The following is a 21,693-nucleotide window of genomic DNA, read 5'->3' on the forward strand; positions in this document are numbered from 1 at the left end:
ATGTTCTTCATGAGCACTTTCCATCTTCATTTCCACTGTCAGGGAGCAAATTGACAAATATAGAAAGCACTGTCTTTGGAGAGGGTCTGAAGAAAACAATAGAATCAATGCCAAGGCTGCTTGGCCCATGGTGACCAAGTCAAAAGAAGAAGGTGGACTTGGGGTGCTGGACCTCAAAACCCAAAATGAGGCCCTGCTCCTAAAAAACTTTCACAAGTTTTACAACAGAGCAGACATTCCCTGGGTGCATCTTATCTGGGAGAAATATTATAGTAATGGTAGGCTCCCTAATCATGTCAAGAAAGGGTCATTCTGGTGGAAAGATGTCTTGAAATTGTTAGATAAGTTCAAAAGCATGGCCTCAGTTTTAGTGGCAGATGGTGCTTCTTGCCTTCTCTAGAATGATTGCTGGATGGGTCAACCTCTAAGATTAACCTTTGCTGAATTGTTCTCTTTTGCCAAGAAGCCTCTCCTTTCTCTCCAATGTGCAGCCTCAGTTACTAACACCTCCAGTCTGTTCAGCCTTCCTCTTTCAACAGAGGCCTTTGCACAATTTCAGCAGATTGAAATCATCCTGCAAAACCTTCAGCTGTCTGATGGTGTTGACACTTGGATGTATATTTGGGGCAGCTCCATTTTCACCTCCAAGAAGGCTTACTGTCAGCTACATGGAAGAAGTTGGTCACACCCAATTTATAAATGGATTTGGAAATCCTCTTGCCAGCATAAGCACAAGGTCTTCTTCTGGTTGCTCACTAATGATAGACTGAGCACCCATAACATTTTGAGGAGGAAGCACATGCACCTTCCTTCTTACAATTGTGTGCTTTGTTCTTCGAATTCATGAGGAAACTGTTCAGCATCTTTTTTTGGAATGTGAGATGGCTAAAGCCTGCTGGAATCTTGTTGGCATCACAGTTAATTTAGCTCTGGACCCTTTACAGATCTTTGAGAGTTTCAAAATGCAGCTAAATGTTAGTTTTTATATGGAAATTATCATCATTATGAGTTGGAGTATCTAGACTATTAGGAATGATGCCATTTTCAGAGGACTCCCTAGTTACCGTTCAAAGGGCTTCAGATGTTTTCAAGCACACTTTTGGCTTGCTCCTTTGGAGGGCTAAAAAAATACTTTCCTTCAATTGAATTATGGCTAGAGCACTCTCTGTAATTGTCTTAATTTTCTTTGTTTCTTTTTTTGTTTCCTGAATTTCTCTCTGCCTGCGGTCTTCCCTGTAACCTCTTGTAAAACTTTTATTTTTTTGGTAACCTTCTTGGTTACTCTAATAAATTTCTAGTAGGTACTACCCGAGTCCCTCCTGTTCCCTAAAAAAAGCACTAATCAGTAATTATCACCATTTAGTACCTAATTGAGGGGGTGGGCTTGTATAGTATAGAATCCAGGGGGTGAGGGCCAGCGCAAACCCCTGCCCCCCCCACACATCCCTCGTTCACTACATGTATTGTTGAGTCTTGTTTAGTACCTGCTTTCTCATCGTCTACAAACAGAAGTGGTTCTCCTCTTTTAGGTTCAGTACTGACCCTTCTTTGCCAATGTCGTCAACAACATCATCTCTTCTCCACCCCATTAGTCGTGGCATCTTCATTTGCAAATGAAAAGTATGTGTGTGATCCAATCTACTATTTAATCATGCATGTTGTTTCAGAGACAATGTTGTTATTAGTTGTGTTGTTTAATTCTACTAGTGTATTATAGAATTAAATGCTAACTAGTATGTGCATTTATTGTGATTTATGTTCTAAAATTAATCATAAACTTACCTAATTATGTAACACGATACTCGGAGGGTGTGGCTAGAGTTTTGGTGCAATCTTATCCTCGTTTGTTGAGAGAAAAGAATGACGAAGGAGTCGCTAGCATTTTTTTTATTTTCCCTCACCTCTAAGTAGGACGAAATCCAAGTGAGCTGTTTTTTTCTATTTTATCTCACCTCCATGTCAGACGAAATCTGAGTCGCAACATCTCCTCTTGTTAGGACACCCTTTGTTTTGTGAGAACAAGGAACTTTTGTCTCTCTCCCTTTCCTATATCAATACATTTTTTCACTTATAATTAATGTCACACCCAGTTTTAAGAACAAAACCAGATGTACCCCATATGTGTGTCCAGTAATCAATCACACACATATGACGACAAATTACATAGTATCAAGTACAGTGTTTATTACATATCGAATAATAATAAATACATAGAGACGAAGTAGACATCAAAGTAGCGGAAATTTAAATTCTAATCTTCAAGTGAAGCCTCCAAGAGCCACAGAGATGGTTGACTGGGGTAACATACACCTAGCACTCCTGTTAGTCTTCTAGGAACTCCTCTATGTGTTCATCATTCTCTTGAGCGCCTTTGACTAGAGACTAGGGTGTGGGGGAAATAGCGAGGGTGAACACATGTCGTACTCAAGCAAATATAACATGGAAAAATGAAGGCTCCAAAGGCTAGACATGGTTTAAGAGCAGTAAGCATTTTTAGTACATCAAGTTTTATCATTAGAACCTGAGTTGCTAAGTTATACTTAAGCTCCAATTCCCACAAGATCATGAGTAATGGCAATAATACAATAATGATTAAACCTGAACATCAACATCATAGAATAACAATAAGAACCGATTATTTCATCAGTTTTCCAAGCCACTCGTGATCGTGAGCACGACTGTTATAATAGTTTTACACTCTACAGAGGTTGTACACTTTCACCATGAGTTGTGATTTACCCTTTTGCCCGAGGTGTTCAGCCTCTTGACCCACTACCAAGGAAGGCCGGCAGGGTTCACTATGAAGTCTTTCAAAGGCTTGTCTAACAAGTTAGGGCTGTTAGGTTTCCAATTGGCAAGTAGATATAGAGCCCCTCTTTCAAAAGGCACACTCACGCAGAAATACTCTTAGGAACAGAGGCCGCACTATATCCATCGTGGCAAGCCCCTTTTGCGCCCTTTCGGGTAATCACTAACAAGCTAGAAAAGATCCTCATACGTGACTAAAGCCAGAGCCATATAACACTCATGGTTGTACTGTAAGTCTCGGATTTTGCTCACAGATAAGTCCTTAGGGATTCCATGTTACTAAAAAAGCACATTTTAAACATAATTGCATTTGTCATTAGTCAACATTAAGGAGCTTCTTCATTAAAGTAGAGCAACTAGCAAAACTACCCATATTCATAAACCCAATAGGTATCAAGGATCAAGATAACGAATACTAGAAATATCCTTAAGGGCTAATAATATTCGACACATGCAACATGAATACAGTGACTATGATTATTAGGTATCAAGGAGAGCCTCATATTATACTTGTCTTCAATTGCTCAAACTTCCTCATACTTTGCTTCCAGTCATCGCCTTCTGATCTTCGGCGCTCACAAACAGTTCTCGTTCTACTCGTAGCAAGCACCACGCATAGGCAGACATACAAGCAACAAGTAAAAGCAACTAAGAACAGTACACCAAACAAAAGTAAGCAACATAATAAAACAGGGCTAGTTCTACGGTCACGAGATCACAAGAAATGTCGAGAATAGAACTATCATTAAAAGAAACAACTACAAACTTGATTTATTTTAATTGAGCAAAACCATGTGAAAAATATTAGTTCAGATTAGCCAAATTACAATTTACTTAAAAACCTAGTTGAACTAGTCATATTTTATTTATGAGTGTTGCCGCATAAGTTAAGCAAGTTAAACTTTAACTTTGCAAAGATAAAAGAACACGTGAGAACCACACGTGAGAACAACTATTCGAACTATATGTGATACGTGCTTGGGCTAAGTAAATTATAGTAAAAACACATTTATGTTTACAATTAATCATATTAACATTTACATATAAAATATCAAAGTATAGCACCTATATTGTTTTTAATTTTAAAACAACTGACATGAATATTAATCAAATTAATATTTAAATTATAAGATTCAGAGATATTTGACATGATAAATATCGTCACTAACATGCAGTGGATCATCACAGAAAGAACTATAGCCGGATGGAACGGGCATGCAGGCTTATTTTTTTTGTATAAAGAAAGATCTTAGACCGGTTTGCAAGTATGATGAGATACAACAAAGAGTAAACAGTGAACTTGCTAAATGATCGTAGAATGGCTTGTACAGAATTGATTGGTACGTTCCATAAGTCACAAACAATAGTAAAAAGGATATGATATAGATTAGATAGGAACCTGAACACAAAGGAAACAGAATGCGTTGGCTTCCTCATGGCCGATCTGTGATAGCAGAGACTATGTGACGGTCGTTCGTGGTGAGCAGAGGCGATGACAAAGTGCAGAATAGCTCCGTGGAATGTGAAGCTCGATCGGCCAAATTTCTCTATGATCTGGGCTCTTTAACTTCCTCGGCGTGGGGGTGCAGCAGTCCTAGACGTGCACAGCTAGCATGCATGGCGGCTTGCATGCTCCTGCTCGGCAGGACAGATGAGAGATGATGAGTGGGGATGACCATCAGCATGGCACAGGCAACAGATGGTAGATCACCAGGCCAGGCACAGCAACGTACCGAAACTATGTATGGTCTGCATGCACTGCCAGAGATGAATTTGACGGCAACGGATTGATCTCCCCATGATGATGGCGCTCCATAAGCTTGAGAGGCGAGGGCGACGGACGCCATGTAGGCACGGCCGGCGGCGGTCGATGGTGTCTTGGTGGAAGAGCTTCACGACCCTCGGGGTTTGTCTGTCCGAAGGCGTGATGGATCGGCATCGTCGACTTCGTGAGATGAAGGTGATCAGACTTGCTGGGAGACAGATGACAGAAATCCTGGGTGGTGGCGCAAACTTGAGAACCAGGCGATGGTGACATGCGGTGGAGCTCTGATGGATGGGCACTAAATGCAGAGCTGAGATTGGTGGCGGCGGCCATGAGCTCAGGCGCCTTTGGAGCTATGCTAGGGTTTGGAAACAGGATATATCTGCATCAAGGCATCACGGCTGAAAGCTTCTCGATCTGATCCTTTTATAGCGCGGCAAGTTTGGGCTCAGAGGCAGAGTTGGAGCAGTCGGCGTTTGGTGCAGCAGCATACGGGAGATGGGGAACGATTCTCTCCTTTCCTTCTAGCCGAGATGGATTAGGATTAAGATTCATATTTTCGGAATATTTAATTTCACGACTAAAAGTAATGCCACCGCCACGCCAGACATGGCTGCTGATGTCGTCAAGGATTTCATCGACTCCTTCCGATCCTCGATGCGGCATCCTTTGAAGAGTTTCAACGAGCCTTCGCTTTGCAGCTTTCGCCCATGACGAGGGAGGCAATGGATGCGCTCTTTCCGATTAGGCGGGGTACGAAGGGTGCGGCTGTGGCTGATGCGTAGATGAGCTTTAGCCGCCTTAGTTGCCCCGTATAGTACATTTTGATGGATTTGATTCTCTAGTGTTCCGGTTATGCTGATGTCTCGCTAGCAAGAATGGAAACACTGTTGTAACCTTTTAAAGTTTTCTCTTGATGAAAAACGGGTTAAACACCCGATCGAGAAAAAACTATTTAAGTCACGAAAAATACTCCGAAAACTCCAATAATTCAGAAAATTTTCTAGAGACACTTTTGAACATGAGGAATCCAAATAAAGTATCTGCATCAGCCCCCTCATCGCGTCCCCTCCTAGGGTGAGGGTGACTGGGAAGATCAACTATGATGCGGACGATGATTTCGTGCCCAAGGGCAGTGCTCGTCTAGCGGCCAAGAGTAAGTTCAGGGAGCCGAAACGAGAAGCTCAGGCGAGGAAGGTTATGATGAAGAGACTAGGCCTCGAAACACCGACGGAAGTCCTCGATGCGGCATCCTTTGAAGAGTTTCAACGAGCCTTCGCTTTGCAGCTTTCGCCCATGACGAGGGAGGCAATGGATGCGCTCTTTCCGATTAGGCGGGGTATGAAGGGTGCGGCTGTGGCTGATGCGTAGATGAGCTTTAGCCGCCTTAGTTGCCCCGTATAGTACATTTTGATGGATTTGATTCTCTAGTGTTCCGGTTATGCTGATGTCTCGCTAGCAAGAATGGAAACACTGTTGTAACCTTTTAAAGTTTTTTCTTAATGGAAAACGGGTTAAACACCTGATCGAGAAAAAAACTATTTAAGCCACAAAAAATACTCCGAAAACTCCAATAATTCGGAAAAATTTCTAGAGACACTTTTGAACATGAGGAATCCAAATAAAGTATTTGGAGCCCATAAAAAGATATTTTGGAGCATTTAAAAATTAGATTATGCTCGCGGAAAAGTGGAAACGAGTTCCAGAAAAAGCCAGAAAAAATCTCGAGAAGTTTTGGGAGATAGTTTGATGGATGATGAACTCAAAGAAATGATTTGGTGCACAAGAAAAGGATCTCAGAATGAAAAGATTAGGATCAAGAGAGCACATGCTTGATTATAGAAAAAAGACAGACGAGCCGGAGAAGGATAGACGACATACTAAACGCACTTTAAAACTTATCACAATCACAACACGTAGTCATGTAGCAAGCAACATCACATCAAGTAAAAGCCCATCAAATTAATTCAGAAAAGTTCAGAGATTCATATTTTTCCTATAACTAAATTTGCGCTGGCTCTAACTGAATTTGGTAAATTCTATCCAAATATTAAAATCATTCAGTTTGTTTAGTGCTTTCTATTTAGAACCCAAAATCAGAAATTTTGAGGTGTGACAATTAATCTTGCACAAATCGCTGAATTGCATGCATGTCCACAGTGCGCTACATACCTATGCGCAACAATAGCATTATCAAAGAAGAACTGCAAGATCGTGTCAAGCCATGTGGCCGGGTATGTACTGTGATGCTAATCAAGTATCATAGCCACCAGAAGGTAGTTGTTCCCTTTATGGTCACCATAGATGGAGAGTTGTGCCATATTTGTAGATTAGGTTGTTCACCTATAGTTGTCTTTATTGTCGCTTTGTCTTCTATTTCTGTGTGCTCGGCTACCCCTGGTCGCAAAATATTTGTCTATAATAACAAAAATTCTGATAGTGATCCTTGAGAATCATCTCGCAAGGTTTGTGTAGGTCATGCCTTCCGATCGATGATCTTGGTAAGTCTAGGGTTAATAAGATCATGGATCGTTGCTGGTGTACTTCTCTCTTCCTCTTAACAAAGTACATGCTGGGACACATGCCCCCCACCTCCACCCCCGCCAAAAAAAGACCCTAGACTAAGATTGAGCTAGCTAGTAGTAGATAGATATATAAGTTCAGTGCAATATCATGCAAAGAGTATACAACCTGATCAGTTTATATGAACCGTCGACATTGGCTTGGATATAACTCAGTGAAAGCCATGTGTGTCCATCCATGTGCTATCAGTAGGACCACCAGATCGATCTATATAATCCGTAAATCTCTGCGTGGTGTACAGATTTTCAAGAATAATTTGGAGTTAATTCAAATATATATGCTGCCTCCATCACACATGCATGGATGGATCCATGGTCCATGCATGGAAGCACCACTACCAACCGACAGTGATGCCCCTTCACTTTCGATTCTTAAGTTGAAAATTCGAAAATGACACTGGTAGAGAACCGAGCTTTACTCCCGGTGGGGAACCACCTCTAGTCCCGGTTCCCCACCCGGGAGCAAGCATCCGGGACTAAAGGGGGGTCCTTTAGTCCCGGGTCAGGAACCGGGACTAAAGGAGGACCTTTAGTCCCGGTGGGTAACACCAACCGGGACTAAAGGTGCCTCCTGACATGCCACGATGGCCGGCACCTTTAGTCCCGGTTGGTAATACGAACCGGGACTAAAGGTTTTTTTTCTTTTTTCTTTTCTTTTCATTTTTTTGTTTTCTTTTCAAAATAGGTTTTCGAAGTCGTATTGTACACTGCTAATTATACATTTATACGCGCATATAGTATGTTTCGGTTCAAGCACAATGAACGTATTAAATCACACAATTCAAGCATATATATATATATATATATATATATATATATATATATATATATATATATATATATATATATATATATATATATATATATATATATATGCATGCATGCATCATATATATATATTTACATGCATGCATGCATATGTGTATTTTACATTATATTATTTCATGTGCATATATTACAAAAGATTGCATTATAGTTGTTGTGACATAACAAGTTTCCTCTCATCCTCTAGCTTGGCTTCAATGGCAGTGTTGGGTCGAAGTAGAACTCGCCCTTGGAATCGATGACCTGCTCATTAAAAAATCCGGCTATAGACTCTTGAATTGCTTTGATTTGGTCTTGCCGTATGACCTTTTCCTCCAACCATCGAGTCTACAGGTTTGAATTAAAGGAAAATAAATTAATATATGTACATATATATATATATATATATATATATATATATATATATATATATATATATATATATATATATATATATAAAGACATAGTAACACAATTAATAATAATAATTAAACGAATATACAGTGTATTTTTAACGTACTTTGAGTCTCTCTGTAGGAGTTCTTTGGGAGAGCACCTTGATAAACTTGCAAACATAGTAACCACAGTAGTTGTTCCCCTGTTCCTGCCTCAGACACCACTTTACGAGAAAAAGATTTATCATCCAATCTGGTGATCCGGTGAAAGCTATATGTTTAATTAATAAAGATGATGCGATTCAGGGGACTTACTTTCAAAGGGATTACATTCAGTGGCGCTTTGCATTTTTCCATGTGTTGCTTCTCAATAAAGGTTTTCCAAACACTGCCCAATAAAAAATTTGCCACGTCATCAGATATAGTTAATCATCATGTTTGTGTGTATATATAGTTGCTAGAGATCCCGAAATTACCTCTGGATAATATCTATCATATCTTGGTAGTCTTGTTGTGGTTTTCTCATCGAGTCATAGATTATCAAGTGACTTTTCACCAGATCGATGTCCATCAATATCCAGTGATTGCTGCATGTGTTTATAGGATATAACGCATAACACTCATTAATTAACTAGAATCAACATATGAGCCATTAAGGCTATGATCGACATGATTAACACTCACTTGAAGTTATAGGGAAAGAGTATATCCTTCTTGTGGCGTTGGTTCACTAAGAAGTTCATGAGATTACTCTCTGACTCAGACTTCCAATTAGTCTTTGGAGTAATTGGGTCTTTGAATACTATATGGGGATCAACAAAACCAATTTCATTGCAGCCTTCCTTTCTGAGCTCTGTCATTGTAAATCTGCATATATATAGTACTTGTTAGGATAATTTATATGCATATACACACATATGATGAGTTTAATAATAGATCGAAAGAATTATTACTTACAGGCAATAGCAGCTAATGATAACTTTGTCCAGAGAGGTCAGGTGGCATAGTTGATGAAATTCTGCAAAGTCAACATACATAACATCATCGCCACGGAACCAATGTTCGTCTCTAATTCTGACACCAACGCAGAAGTCTCCACTGGTAGACGCCTACATGTACCACTTGTTTAGCAGGTACATTTGCGTCCCCAGATCAGATAAGGCTTGAGGGTTGTATAGACTCTGGCCTAGTACAAATTTTTTCTTCCAAATATCAACCTCCGCCGCACTCTCAATGTTTCCATCACCAAACATCTGGTAAAGATCGAGACCAGTCTCATCAAGAAATTCACCAAGGTGATCCAAATCGACATCCGGAGGTATGTTTGCCTGATGCATTAATCCTAAATTCGAACCATATTCATTACCAACAACTAGCGGGGGGATTGATTGGTGCGCTTGTTGTCCGAGTTGGGCAACTCCTTTCCCTGCCCGCTTCTTTTTCTGTGCCGCCTCAATTGACTTGGTGAGAGTGCGGTCATAGTCTGATAACGTTGATTTGGACGGCTTACGAGATTCCCGCTGTTGTTGCTGGTAAGAAGTCACCTTTTTTCTTAGAATATCCGGAGCTACGAAGAAGTACGGTTTCTCCGGGTTTCTCCTTGCTTCTTGATTCATTTTAAGTTTGTCATAGAATCTAGACATGTCTTTTTTATATGCATCAGTTCCTTCTTCCTTGTCTTCAGATATTATTTTGGGAATAGCCCTTGGTTTCACGGTGGCTTTCTTTGCAGGCGGGGACTGGTTCTTCGTTTGAGGGGCTGGCCTCTTGCTAGGCTTCTTGGTAGGCGGGGGCGGGGGAGGCGTTGGAGACCTCCTTGGAGGTGTTGGCAGCGGCGTTGGAGACCTCCTTGGAGGTGGTGGCTGCGGCGTTGGAGACCTCCTTGGAGATGGTGTGGATGCAGCCTCGTCTTCCAACACAATGTCATCGTACAGAGCACTATGATGATCTGGCGATTGAACAATTGGATTTAGGTTGGGGGAGGATCCGCTACAAAAAAAGGAATGACATATTATTATGAGCAGATTGTTAATTATTTAAGCCAATACAAATTAATGATGTAGTGTTTTCATCCGCACGTACCTATGGTGAGGTAGTTCAGGAGGAGGTGGAGCCGACATCCCTGGAATGATGATGTAGCGCTTGCGCCATAGAATGAATGTCTTCTCCGCTTCTCCTAGAGTCTTCTCGCCATCACCTCCAGGAATGTCAAGAGGCAAATCACTAAAACCTTTTTCAGCTTTACCTACCGAGATGGTAGCATATCCTTCTTGGATTATATTCCCATGAATCCTTGGTGTCTTGGTTCGGTCGATAGGATTAACAAGACCGATAGCCACCTTGATTGTGGAATTCTCCTTTGGAATGTGTAGCTCACACGTTGTACAAGGTTCAGTGACGTCATCCATAGGGAAGCGCAGTCCTGTGTCCCCTTGATTTGGTATCTCCGTGGAAGCGCAGCTGCTTTTCAACTGAACAGATTGGCTAATGTTGATTCCTGGCTCTGATGCCTGCTTGCTTGCACTCACTGCTATTTGCACTTGCCTTTTGATTTCCTCCTGCATTCTCGCTTCAAGGTTTTTTCCCGCTCCTGTGCTTCATGCACCGCTTCCTCCAACCTCTGGAGCCGCTGTGCCTCTTCTTCCTTCTTTCTCTGGCGACTTCTGTAGGAAGGTCTGTCCTGAGGGAATCCATGCTCCCACGAGACACTTCCTTTGCCTCTAGTTCGGCCACCATGTTTAATAGTCCCGATGGCGTATGTCAGCTCATCCTTCTCTCTGTTGGGCCTGAACGCACCACTAGCAGTAGCTCTCTGAGCATAAAACAATCTTTCTGCTGCTTCTTGCAGTCTTACGCCATAAACGCACTTCCCTGTCTCCTGGTCTAGTGTTCCCCCATGACCGAAAAACCAATTCTTTGCACGTTCTGCCCACTCGAGTGATTCTGGTCTGATACCCTTGGCAAGAAGGTCTGCTTCCATTTTGTTCCACTTCTTAACGGCAGTCGGGTAGCCACTTGATCCCAAGGTATGGTGGTATGTCTTCTGTTGGGCATTACGTTGGTTCTTTATCACCCGACTCACACCCTCTTCCGAAGTCTTGTACTGTACAAACTCATCCCAATAGGGCCTCTGCTTTGAGATCGGGCCTGGGACAGTAAAATCTGGTGCTATGTTCTTCTTGACATACGTCGTGTATAGGTGTTTCTTCCAAGTCTGAAACTGGGTGGCCATCTTCTTCATTGCCCAATCCCTAACTCGCTCCTTCAATTCATCACCATCTATTATATCATCATAACCATCTGTTTGGAGCGTGAAATGTACCAAGACATCATTCCAAATTAACGCCTTGTCACGATCGGAGACAAAACTGATATGAGGAGCATTGGTCTTCTTCTTCCATTCACGGGTACTAATCGGGAGCCGGTCCCGTACAAGGTAACAACAGTGGTGCACAAATTTCATTTTATTCGGCCCCCCCGGTTCTCCTGTATCCACATTGAACTCCGAGATGATGAAGCGACCCTCCAATGACTTTTTGGGACCTCGAACATTTTTACTCTTCGTTGTAGTTGTTGATGTCGATCCAGAGGGCTACAAAACATAAACATTATTTTTAATGTCATGAGCACACATAAGACATATGATAATATATATAGCTAATAATAAAAAATATATACTTGGCCAATATGTTGTTGCTCATTTTGTTCAAGAGCTAAGTACTGACTCCCGTCATCTGCATCCTCTTGCACGTTATTTTTAGCACCATCATCGCCGGCAACTTGAGTGCCAGTGTTGATCAAATTCATCATCAACTCCTCCTCATCCATATTTCTCGGGTCGGCCATCTAGCTTCAAAAAACAAAACCAATATATAGTACGTCAAATCTTTGCTTATTACATGCGTAAAATCTACAAACAATATGCATTATTAAATCTTGCCCCTCGGTCACGGACGCAATTCGCCACACTAGGACGAACTACGTCGGTACTAGGGCGAATTAGGGCACGAGAAAGGGCGGTGTGACAAGAGTGGTGGTGCTCCACTCCGCCGTATATATGTCTGTACACATGGGTGAACGAGGGCGGCGGTGCTCCGCCGTATACATAGAAACGCATGGACGAAATGCATATGAATACAAATGACGTATATATATGTGTCGGCGCGGTGGCCGGTGTGCTGACGACGATGACGTGAGGCGGGCCGGCGTGCTGACGACGACGACGACGTGAGGCGGGCCGGGGCGGTGTCGGTGCGTGATGTTGTGATCCTATGTACCATGTGAACCATGTAGTCATTCATCATATGAGAAAATTCTATGTTAATAATGTAAGTATAAGTCATTATGAAATGTAAGTATATGTGTCTTATTGCTCATATAACCATTACTATTTCCGAAATGATAAGAATTTATTTTCTTCTTCTACAGGCGATCTCTGATGCTATGATATAAAGTTTGAAGATAGTCTTCCCGGAAAAAAATATGTAATGCTCATATTACTTTAGCAACATTAATATATTATATCTGTATATTCAAAGTTCACAAATGAAGAAACATTGAAGTTTTCCTTCATTAATTTGTCTGTAGCCATGCATGCAAGTCCAACCAAAACTGCTAACATCATCACATGTGATATTTTTGATAAACTAAAAAACGCTTAGTTTACAAACTGGGTATCAAAATTGAGTTCCTATTTGACCATTATATATCCTACAACAAATCCTTCAAAAAAAAAGACCCTATGAATATATTTGGATAAAATTTCGTTAACAAACATTGATCTATGAAGATAGAAAAAATTCTTCTATTGAAACTGCATCTTGGAATAATGGCATATCATATAGTGATGAATATATGGCGGTTGATGGGCTGGATCATTTTCAGCTTTAGTGACAACGACAATGGTTGCCATCCTGAGGAGTTTGTAACGAAAGTTCATTAGCGGATGGTTCGTAGCGTTGTTTCCAAAAAATATATAGCGTGTTTATTATACAAGCCATGGATTTACATCGATCTAATTAATTTCTAAAGTAATTTCATTGGTGGTCCTTAATTATACTTGTCATGAGTTCAGGTCCCAGTGATCTTAAAATGTATTTTGTACCATAAAATGCAGTTTTTGACACTCTAATTAAACTTGCTAATTTATCCATATAATATCCAAATATTCAAAACTTGCCTTAAGATATGTTTTTATTTAAAATCATTTAGAGTTCCAAATATTCATTTTTAGTTCCTAGATTTTGTGATTCAAAATTTGGAATTTTCAATCGACCTCGAGCGTTGACATGGCTTACACCAAAGTTGTAGTTTTCGACGTGATCTATAACTCGGCAGTGGAGGGCTCGGACAAATGTACAAAGAGATCGACGAATATATCACCTCGATCATGCTCGGCAGTGTGGAGGGCCTCGGGCGTGGTGGGGCAACGCGCGGTGGAGGGCCTCGGGCGCGGAGGAGGGCGCGGTGGAGGGCCACGGGCGCGCGCGGAGGAGGGGCACGGGCGCGCGCGGTGGAGGCCGCACGAGGAAGAAGACGGCGGCGCCGGTGTCACAGAAGGCGAACGGACGCGGCGCGAGGAAGAAGAGGGCGGCGGTGTTCGACGAGGAAGAAGACGAGCGGATCGATCTGCGCCAGGCGCTGGAGGTTATATATCAAAGAGAATTACTCCCGGTGCCAGCCACCAACCGGGAGTAAAAACCCTTTACTCCCGGTGCGTATTACCAACCGGGAGTAAAGGTACCTTTACTCCCGGTGCGTGTTAACAACCGGGAGTAAAGGTATACCTTTACTCCCGGTTGGTAACACGCACCGGGAGTAAAAGGTTTTTTTGGCGGGCCACGAAACTGCAGCCCACCTTTACTCCCGGGTGGGCTTCCCACCCGGGAGTAAAGGTGGCCTTCAGTTTTGTTTCCCGCCTGTTTTAAGCAATAGTCTTGTTAAATACAATAGAAATGTAATAGTTTTTATTAAATACATAGTAAATTAAATAAAAGGCATAAAATTATTTTGTTAAAAATATGAATTTTCTTTTTGTTTATTGCACATAGGAAAAATCGATAACCTAACTTTTTTTATTTTTTGTTAGAATTATAAAACATAATGTAACTAATATTTATTATTTCGTTAATGCAAAGATGTAGTGTTTAATTAAAATTATTAAAACTATTGGTTTTGGACAGGAAATTTGTTTTCACATCATTTTAACGTTAATATTTTAATTTTTCATCACTCAGTATCCTAATTTACCTTTTTGAGAGAGAAATCCCACCAAATCAAACATTGATTTAATTTGAAACATGACATAATAAACATCTGAATTCACAATTATTACATAATATCTCAAACACACACTATATTAAATCACTATATCTCAAGTGGGCACAGCAGTGAACTTCTTCTTTACGTATGTCCCTTGGTTATGATCGCTTCGTAACCATGGAGTGTCCTCATCATTTACCAAGATGCTAGGGTCTTTGTTCACTTTGAAGGGCGGAATTCGGTCATCCTTTTCATATTCTTCTGACATGTCCGACTTGTCCTCAATTCCCACGATGACTCTTTTCCCTGAAAGAACTATGTGGCGCTTTGGCTCTTTGGTTGAGTCATTATCGTTTTTCCCTCTTTTTGGTTTGGTAGACATATCATTGACATAGAACACCTGATTCACATCCTTGGCAAGGACGAATGGTTCGTCTTTGTACCCAATATTACTAAGGTCTACTGTTGTCATTCCATACTCGTTGTCTACTGTTACCCCGCCTCCGGTCACCTTGACCCATTGGCACTTGAACAATGGGATCTTCAGAGTAGGTGCATATTCTAGTTCTCATATTTCATCTATGCGTCCATAATATGTCTGCTTATTCCCATTCGGGTCTGTGGCATCTATGCAGACACCACTGTTTTGGTTGGTACTCCTTTTATCTTGGGCTACTGTGTAGAATATGTTCCCATTTATCTCGTACCCTTTGTATGTGACGATATGCCATGATGGTTGCATAGCCAATAAATACAGTTGCTCATGGATGCTCTCATCACCTTGACATTTTTTTCGCAACCAACCGCCGAAAGTTTCCATGTGCTTATGCGTAATCCAAGCTTCAGTCTTCCCTGGAAACTCGGATCGTAAGAGATCCCTTTGTGTCTCAATATACGGATCTACCAAAGAGGAGTTCTGTAGAACTGTGTAGTGCGCTTTATTGAAATAATCATCATCCGTACCAATATATGTTTTCCTCCCTAGTGTCCCCTTTCCGCTTAGTCTCCCCTCATGTCTCGATTCAGGAACACCAATCGAGTCAAGGTCAGGAATAAAGTCAACACAGAACTCAATGACCTCTTCTGTTCCATAGCCCTTGGCGATGCTTCCTTCTGGGCGAGCACGGTTGTGAACATATTTCTTCAGGACTCCCATAAATCTCTCTAAGGGGAACATGTTGTGTAGGAACACAGGACCGAGAGTGAAAATCTCCTTGACTAGGTGAACTAGGAGGTGTGTCATAATATCAAAGAAGGAAGGAGGGGAACACTAACTCAAAGCTGACGAGACATTGAACCACATCATTCTGTAGTTTAGCTAGATCAGTTGGATCAATTGCCTTCTGAGAAATTGCATTGAGGAATGCACATAGCTTCACGGTGGCTAGACGTACATTTGGAGGTAGAATTCCTCTTAATGCAACTAGAAGTAATTGCGTCATGAGAACGTGACAGTCATGGGACTTTAAGTTACAGAATTTCTTCTCTGGCACATTTATAATACCCTTTATATTCGAGGAGAATCCAGATGGTACCTTGATGTTGTTTAAGCATTCAAACATGATTTCCTTCTCCTCTTTGCTTAGAGTGTAGCTAGCAGGACGTAAGTAATGGCGTCCATCATCTGTCTTCTCTGGATGCAGGTTGTCTCTTTCACTCAAACAACGCAGGTCCTGTCGTGCTTCAAATGTGTCCTTAGGCTTTCCATACACACCCATAAAGCCTAGCAGGTTCACACAAAGATTCTTCGTCAGGTGCATCACGTCGATCGAGCTACGGACCTCCAGGACTTGCCAATAGGGTAGGTCCCAAAATATAGACTTTTTCTTCCACATGGGTGCGTGACCGTTAGCGTCTTTCGGAATAGGTTGGCTTCCATGTCCTTTTCCAAAGACGACTTTCACATCATTGACCATATCGAGTACATCCTCACCGGTTCGGTTGCGAGGCTTGGTCAGGTGGTCTGCCTTCCCTTTAAAATGCTTGCCTTTCTTTCTTACGGGGTGATTTGCAGGAAGAAATCGACGATGGCCAAGGTACACGACCTTTCGACATTTTTTCAAGAATACACCTCTAATATCACCGAAGCAGTGTGTGCATGCATTATATCCCTTGTTTGACTGTCCTGAAAGATTACTTAGAGCAGGCCAATCATTGATTGTTACGAACAACAATGCTCGTAGATCAAAGTGTTCCTGTTTGTACTCATCCCACACACGTACACCTTCTTTATTCCACAAAATGAGAAGTTCGTCAATAAGTGGTCTCAGGTACACATCGATGTTATTGCCAGGTTGCTTCGGGCCTTGAATGAGCACAGGCATCATAATGAACTTCCGCTTCATGCATAACCAAGGAGGAATGTTGTAGATACTTAGAGTAACAGGCCAAGTGCTATGACTACTGTTCTGCTCTCCAAAAGGATTGATACCATCTGTACTTAAAGCAAACCTTAAGTTTCTTGCGTCATTTGCAAACTCCGGGAATTCTCTGTCGATTGCTCTCCACTAGGACCCATCAGCAGGGTGTCTCAACATATTGTCTACCTTACGGTCTTCTTTGTGCTATCGTAACAATTTTGCATGTTCTTTGTTTCTGAACAGACGTTTCAAGCGTGGTATTATAGGAGCATACCACATAACCTTGGCAGGGATTTTCTTACGCGGACGTTCGCCCTCAACATCACCAGGGTCATCTCGCCTGATCTTATACCGCGACGCATGGCATACCGGGCATGCATCCAATTTCTCGTACTCTTTGCCATGGTATAGGATGCAGTCATTAGGACATGCATGTATCTTCTCTATTTCTAGCCCCATAGGACAGACAACTTGTTTTGCTTCGTAGGTAGTGGCGGGCAATTTATTGTACTTCGGAAGCATCTTCTTTTGCATTTTTAGTAACTCTCCAAATCCCTTGTCAGATACACCATTCTTTGCCTTCCATTGCAGCAATTCTAGTGTGGTTCCCAACTTTTTCTGCCCTGCATCACAAGTTGGGTACTAACAATTTCTTGTGATCTTCTAGCATCCGCTCGAACTTGATCTTCTCCTTTTCACTTTCACATTCTCTTTGTGCATCACGAATGACCTGACAAAGATCATCAGCCGGCTCATCTTCTGTGGCTACCTCTTCTTCAGCTTCTCCCATTGCAGTATCATTGAAGCACGCACCATCAGGAATAATATCATTGTCGTCCCATTGTTCTTCTTCACCTTCTTCCATTACAACACCGGTTTCTCCGTGCTTTGTCCAACAAATATAGTTTGGCATGAAACCCGACTTGAACAAGTGTGAATGAAGAGTCCTTGAGCAAGGATATTCCACCGTATTCTTACATATGGCACATGGGCAGCACATAAAACCGTCGCGTTTGTTTGCCTCGGCCGCACGTAACAAAGAATGCACGCCGTCAATGAACTCTTGGGAGCGGCGATCAGCATTATACATCCAATAACGGCTCATCTGCATTACATGACATAAATATCATATTAAAACCTAGATCATAATTAATTATTTATACAACATGCGTGCCACCACAAAAGATACAAATTTATGAAAGCATCGCTACAATGTAGACAATCCCAACTACCACTAAAAGAACTAAAGCTAAAATACATTTCAGGAGCACAAGGATTTCGCGACCAATCTCAACTAAAACAGACAGATCCCCCGATTGTGCAACATCTTTGGGCTTCTTCGGCTGGATCACTGCCTCATTAGCCGCCGTATCTGCCTGTTGTGCAAGATATTTTTGCACGAGTTCAACATACTCTTCCTCCCAGTAGAAGCCTGAACATCGTCCACTGCCATCCCACTGAAATTAAAACAAAAAATTAGAACTTTAATCACAACCATCATGAAAATAGGTATAAACTAACCATAATCATTAAATACGATAAAATAACTCACATTGCGATCCGGACACTTGTAGAAAATACGATCCTTGTTGGGACCCTCCTTCTTCACTCGGTACTCCATCACAATCTTCGTCTCATCACGACACTTACCGCATGGAATGAGAGGAAAGCCCGGCCTAAGTCGCTCTGGAAACCCATGAGAGGCCGAGGACCCGGAAGCAGTTGCCATCTACTCTCTATACTCATTTTTTAATACACTATAAATTTCTCCTTTTATAAACAAATAAAATTAACAAACTATAAAATTATCTAGATCTCTAAACAATGATATTTTTAATGGTCATTGTGTTCTCGTCTTTTACTGCGGCAGGTAAGTAATTCATATGATATTTCCGCAAATTAACAGAAGAATGGGAATGTACACACATAACAGACTACTACGTTTAGGTACGGTGATTGACAGACTACTGCGACGATATCGGGACATGTGAATAAATAACCATCCGTACTAGTTGACCTTGCTTACGTGATCAGCTCGGCGAGCATGTCTCCACCGGACGGCACCGTACTTGGTCAAGGAAGAGCTCCGATTCTACGAGGAAGGGAACACGGTCTTCCACGACCGTTGTCGCTCTCCCTCATAGAATCAAAGCTCCTCCTTAACGTCCGTTACCGCTCGGCAGAGAACATCCTCGCCGATCTGAACACGGTCCGCAAGTTCAACTAGTAAGGATTTGCTATAATTTTCTAACTATTTTCTAACTTTATATTTATATATACTACGTTTAGGTACGGTGATTGACAGACTACTGCGACGATATCGGGACATGTGAATAAATAACCATCCGTACTAGTTGACCTTGCTTACGTGATCAGCTCGGCGAGCATTTCTCCACCGGACGGCACCGTACTTGGTCAAGGAAGAGCTCCGATTCTACGAGAAAGGGAACACGGTCTTCCACGACCGTTGTCGCTCTCCCTCGTAGAATCAAAACTCCTCCTTGACTTCCGTTACCGCTCGGCAGAGAACATCCTCGCCGACCTGAACACGGTCCGCAAGTTCAACTAGTAAGGATTTGCTATAATTTTCTAACTATTTTCTAACTTTATATTTATATATACTTTAACATTCTTTCATGTAAATATGCAAGCTTGAAGTGATTTTGAGCTCAAATTGCTTACAAATGAAAAAAATCACAATAAAGAACCATAAATATATATAGTGAACAAAATGGCATAAGAAAATGGTAAAAATTGAGAGTATGAGATTGCTAACCTTTACAACTGAAGAATCGACGGAGGAATCGAAGAAATGGACGGAGAAATCGAAGAATGGATGGAGGAACAATGGAGGGAGGGAGGAAGCAAGAACACTACTGCAGTGAGCTTCAAAATGTGCTGAGCTCGGGCTCGGGGAGGAAGGAGGAGACGGCCGATTTATAAAGGGAGAACATTTAGTCCCGGTTGATGGATCCAACCGGGACTAAAGGTAACTTTCCAACCCCGGGCGCAGCCACGGCCCGAGAGTAGACCTTTACTCCCGGTTGGAGCCACCAACCAGGAGTAAAAGTATACCTTTAGTTCCGGTTGGTGGCTCCAACCGGGACTAAAGGTCCCTGCCCCACCAACCGGGACTAAAGGTCCCTGCCACCTCTGTCTGGCGCAGTAGCCGTTGGGCAGGGACCTTTAGTCCCGGTTGGATCCACCAACCGGGACTAAAGGTATCTCTAGTCCCGGGCGCAAAAAATCCTGGGACTAAAGTCCATTTTGGTCGAGGATCAAATGTCTGTTCTCTACTAGTGTGATTAGGCATCCTGAAGAGCCGACAGTGATAAAGCCACGGGCCGGCAGTTACACCGGAGACTCTAGAGTCTAGACTATACTAGACAGTCTGAACACTGAAGGCATAAACATAGAGTACATAACATGAGCATGTATGGAGAGGTCCTTCTTCAACTAGTTAAACTGTAAACAACGTACGCAATATATAATCACTGAAGCTCTGGAAGACAAAAGTCTTATTGGACACGGTTACTTTCATCCCCTGTCTCCGGGTACGGGTAGTTGTAGGTTATGGTTGGTGCGCACGGCTTGATGTAGACGCCAATGGCGTCGAGAAGCCGGCCGGAGCGTCCCCAGAAGCCAACGATGCAGCCGCTCGCAGCCGGAATGGAGAACGGCGTCGCAGTACCAGTCCCGGAGCCGCCATACGGGCCGTACGTCTTACCGCGGCTGCTGCGGAACGTCAGCGAAGTGACGACGACGACGTCAGGGCCGTCGCCGAAGTGCCCGGTCGTCCCCTCCACCGCGGTGAGGTACTCCCCCGCAGACAGCTTGATCTGCACAGGAATTTACCCACACCGAGATGTAGTTTTGCAATCCACATGCATACATAGAAGAAGGAGGAGGATGTCTGGGTCCGGCCGGCCCGGTCGTCGTTACCGTGGCACGAACTCTTCTGGAGCCGAAGGAATGCGGGATACCCCATGGAACCGCCATTCGGACTCGCTGCTCGCCGTTGGCGTCTTCATCGTCTCCGGCGAGGGAGTACTCGCAGGCCAAGGCGTGGATGGCGGCGCTGGAATGGTACACGGTGATGGCACGAAGGCGAGGCACGCTGGTGCCGCGCATGCGAAATGGCTCGCCACCGGGTCCGCCGCATGGCCCCACGCTGATCACTCTCGGCTAACAATGGATATGGAGTAAACAAACACATGTGTTAACAATGGATGGCTGCATGTGTGCCAGCCATTGTTATCAGCCATTGTCGGTATCTAACGGCAAGAACACATTGGTAAACTGATATGTCAACGCTTGGCCTGCAAGGATGCTGCTGCTTTGGCTGCATAGACCTTCTTCCAAGACGACGGCTTTCCATCACAACTTGCGCAGCAGCTTCAGCGCCGCTCCCTTTCGCCGTCTCCCAAAGTTTCTGGAGAGGATCGATCGTGAGCAAACAACTGTCGTCGTGCCTGTACAGATATATATATGGCCGGCGGCTGCCTATATGATCGTCGATCAGTCACATACCTTAGCGACATCCTCGATGCCGTCGACGATGTGGAAGTTGTGGCTGATGACGACGCTGTCTGCTGCTGCTGATGCGGGGCTCCTTGCTGGACCTCCCCTGCCAAGCTCCAGGATTATCAGGAAGACAGAGATGTACACGACCACGGGAACGGCGAATGCGACGACGGTGAAGACGGAGAGCCGTGCCA

The 21,693-nt window shown here is 42.8% G+C and overlaps 1 protein-coding gene across 1 annotated transcript; it reads right to left on the reverse strand.

The window, feature by feature from the left end:
- Nucleotides 1-417: 417 nt before the first annotated feature.
- On the reverse strand, nucleotides 418-21,154 carry LOC136479144 (salt stress-induced protein-like). Its single transcript, XM_066477104.1, has 4 exons — nucleotides 20,918-21,154; nucleotides 20,564-20,814; nucleotides 15,141-15,156; nucleotides 418-543 (listed from the first exon to the last, which is right to left on the reverse strand). The coding sequence occupies exons 1-4, from the start codon at nucleotides 21,104-21,106 to the stop codon at nucleotides 418-420; spliced, it is 582 nt and encodes a 193-aa protein (XP_066333201.1). The 5' UTR covers nucleotides 21,107-21,154.
- Between the last annotated feature and the right edge of the window lie 539 nt (nucleotides 21,155-21,693).

This window comes from Miscanthus floridulus, chromosome 9 (assembly GCF_019320115.1).
Source record: "Miscanthus floridulus cultivar M001 chromosome 9, ASM1932011v1, whole genome shotgun sequence".
Taxonomy (NCBI): domain Eukaryota; kingdom Viridiplantae; phylum Streptophyta; class Magnoliopsida; order Poales; family Poaceae; genus Miscanthus; species Miscanthus floridulus.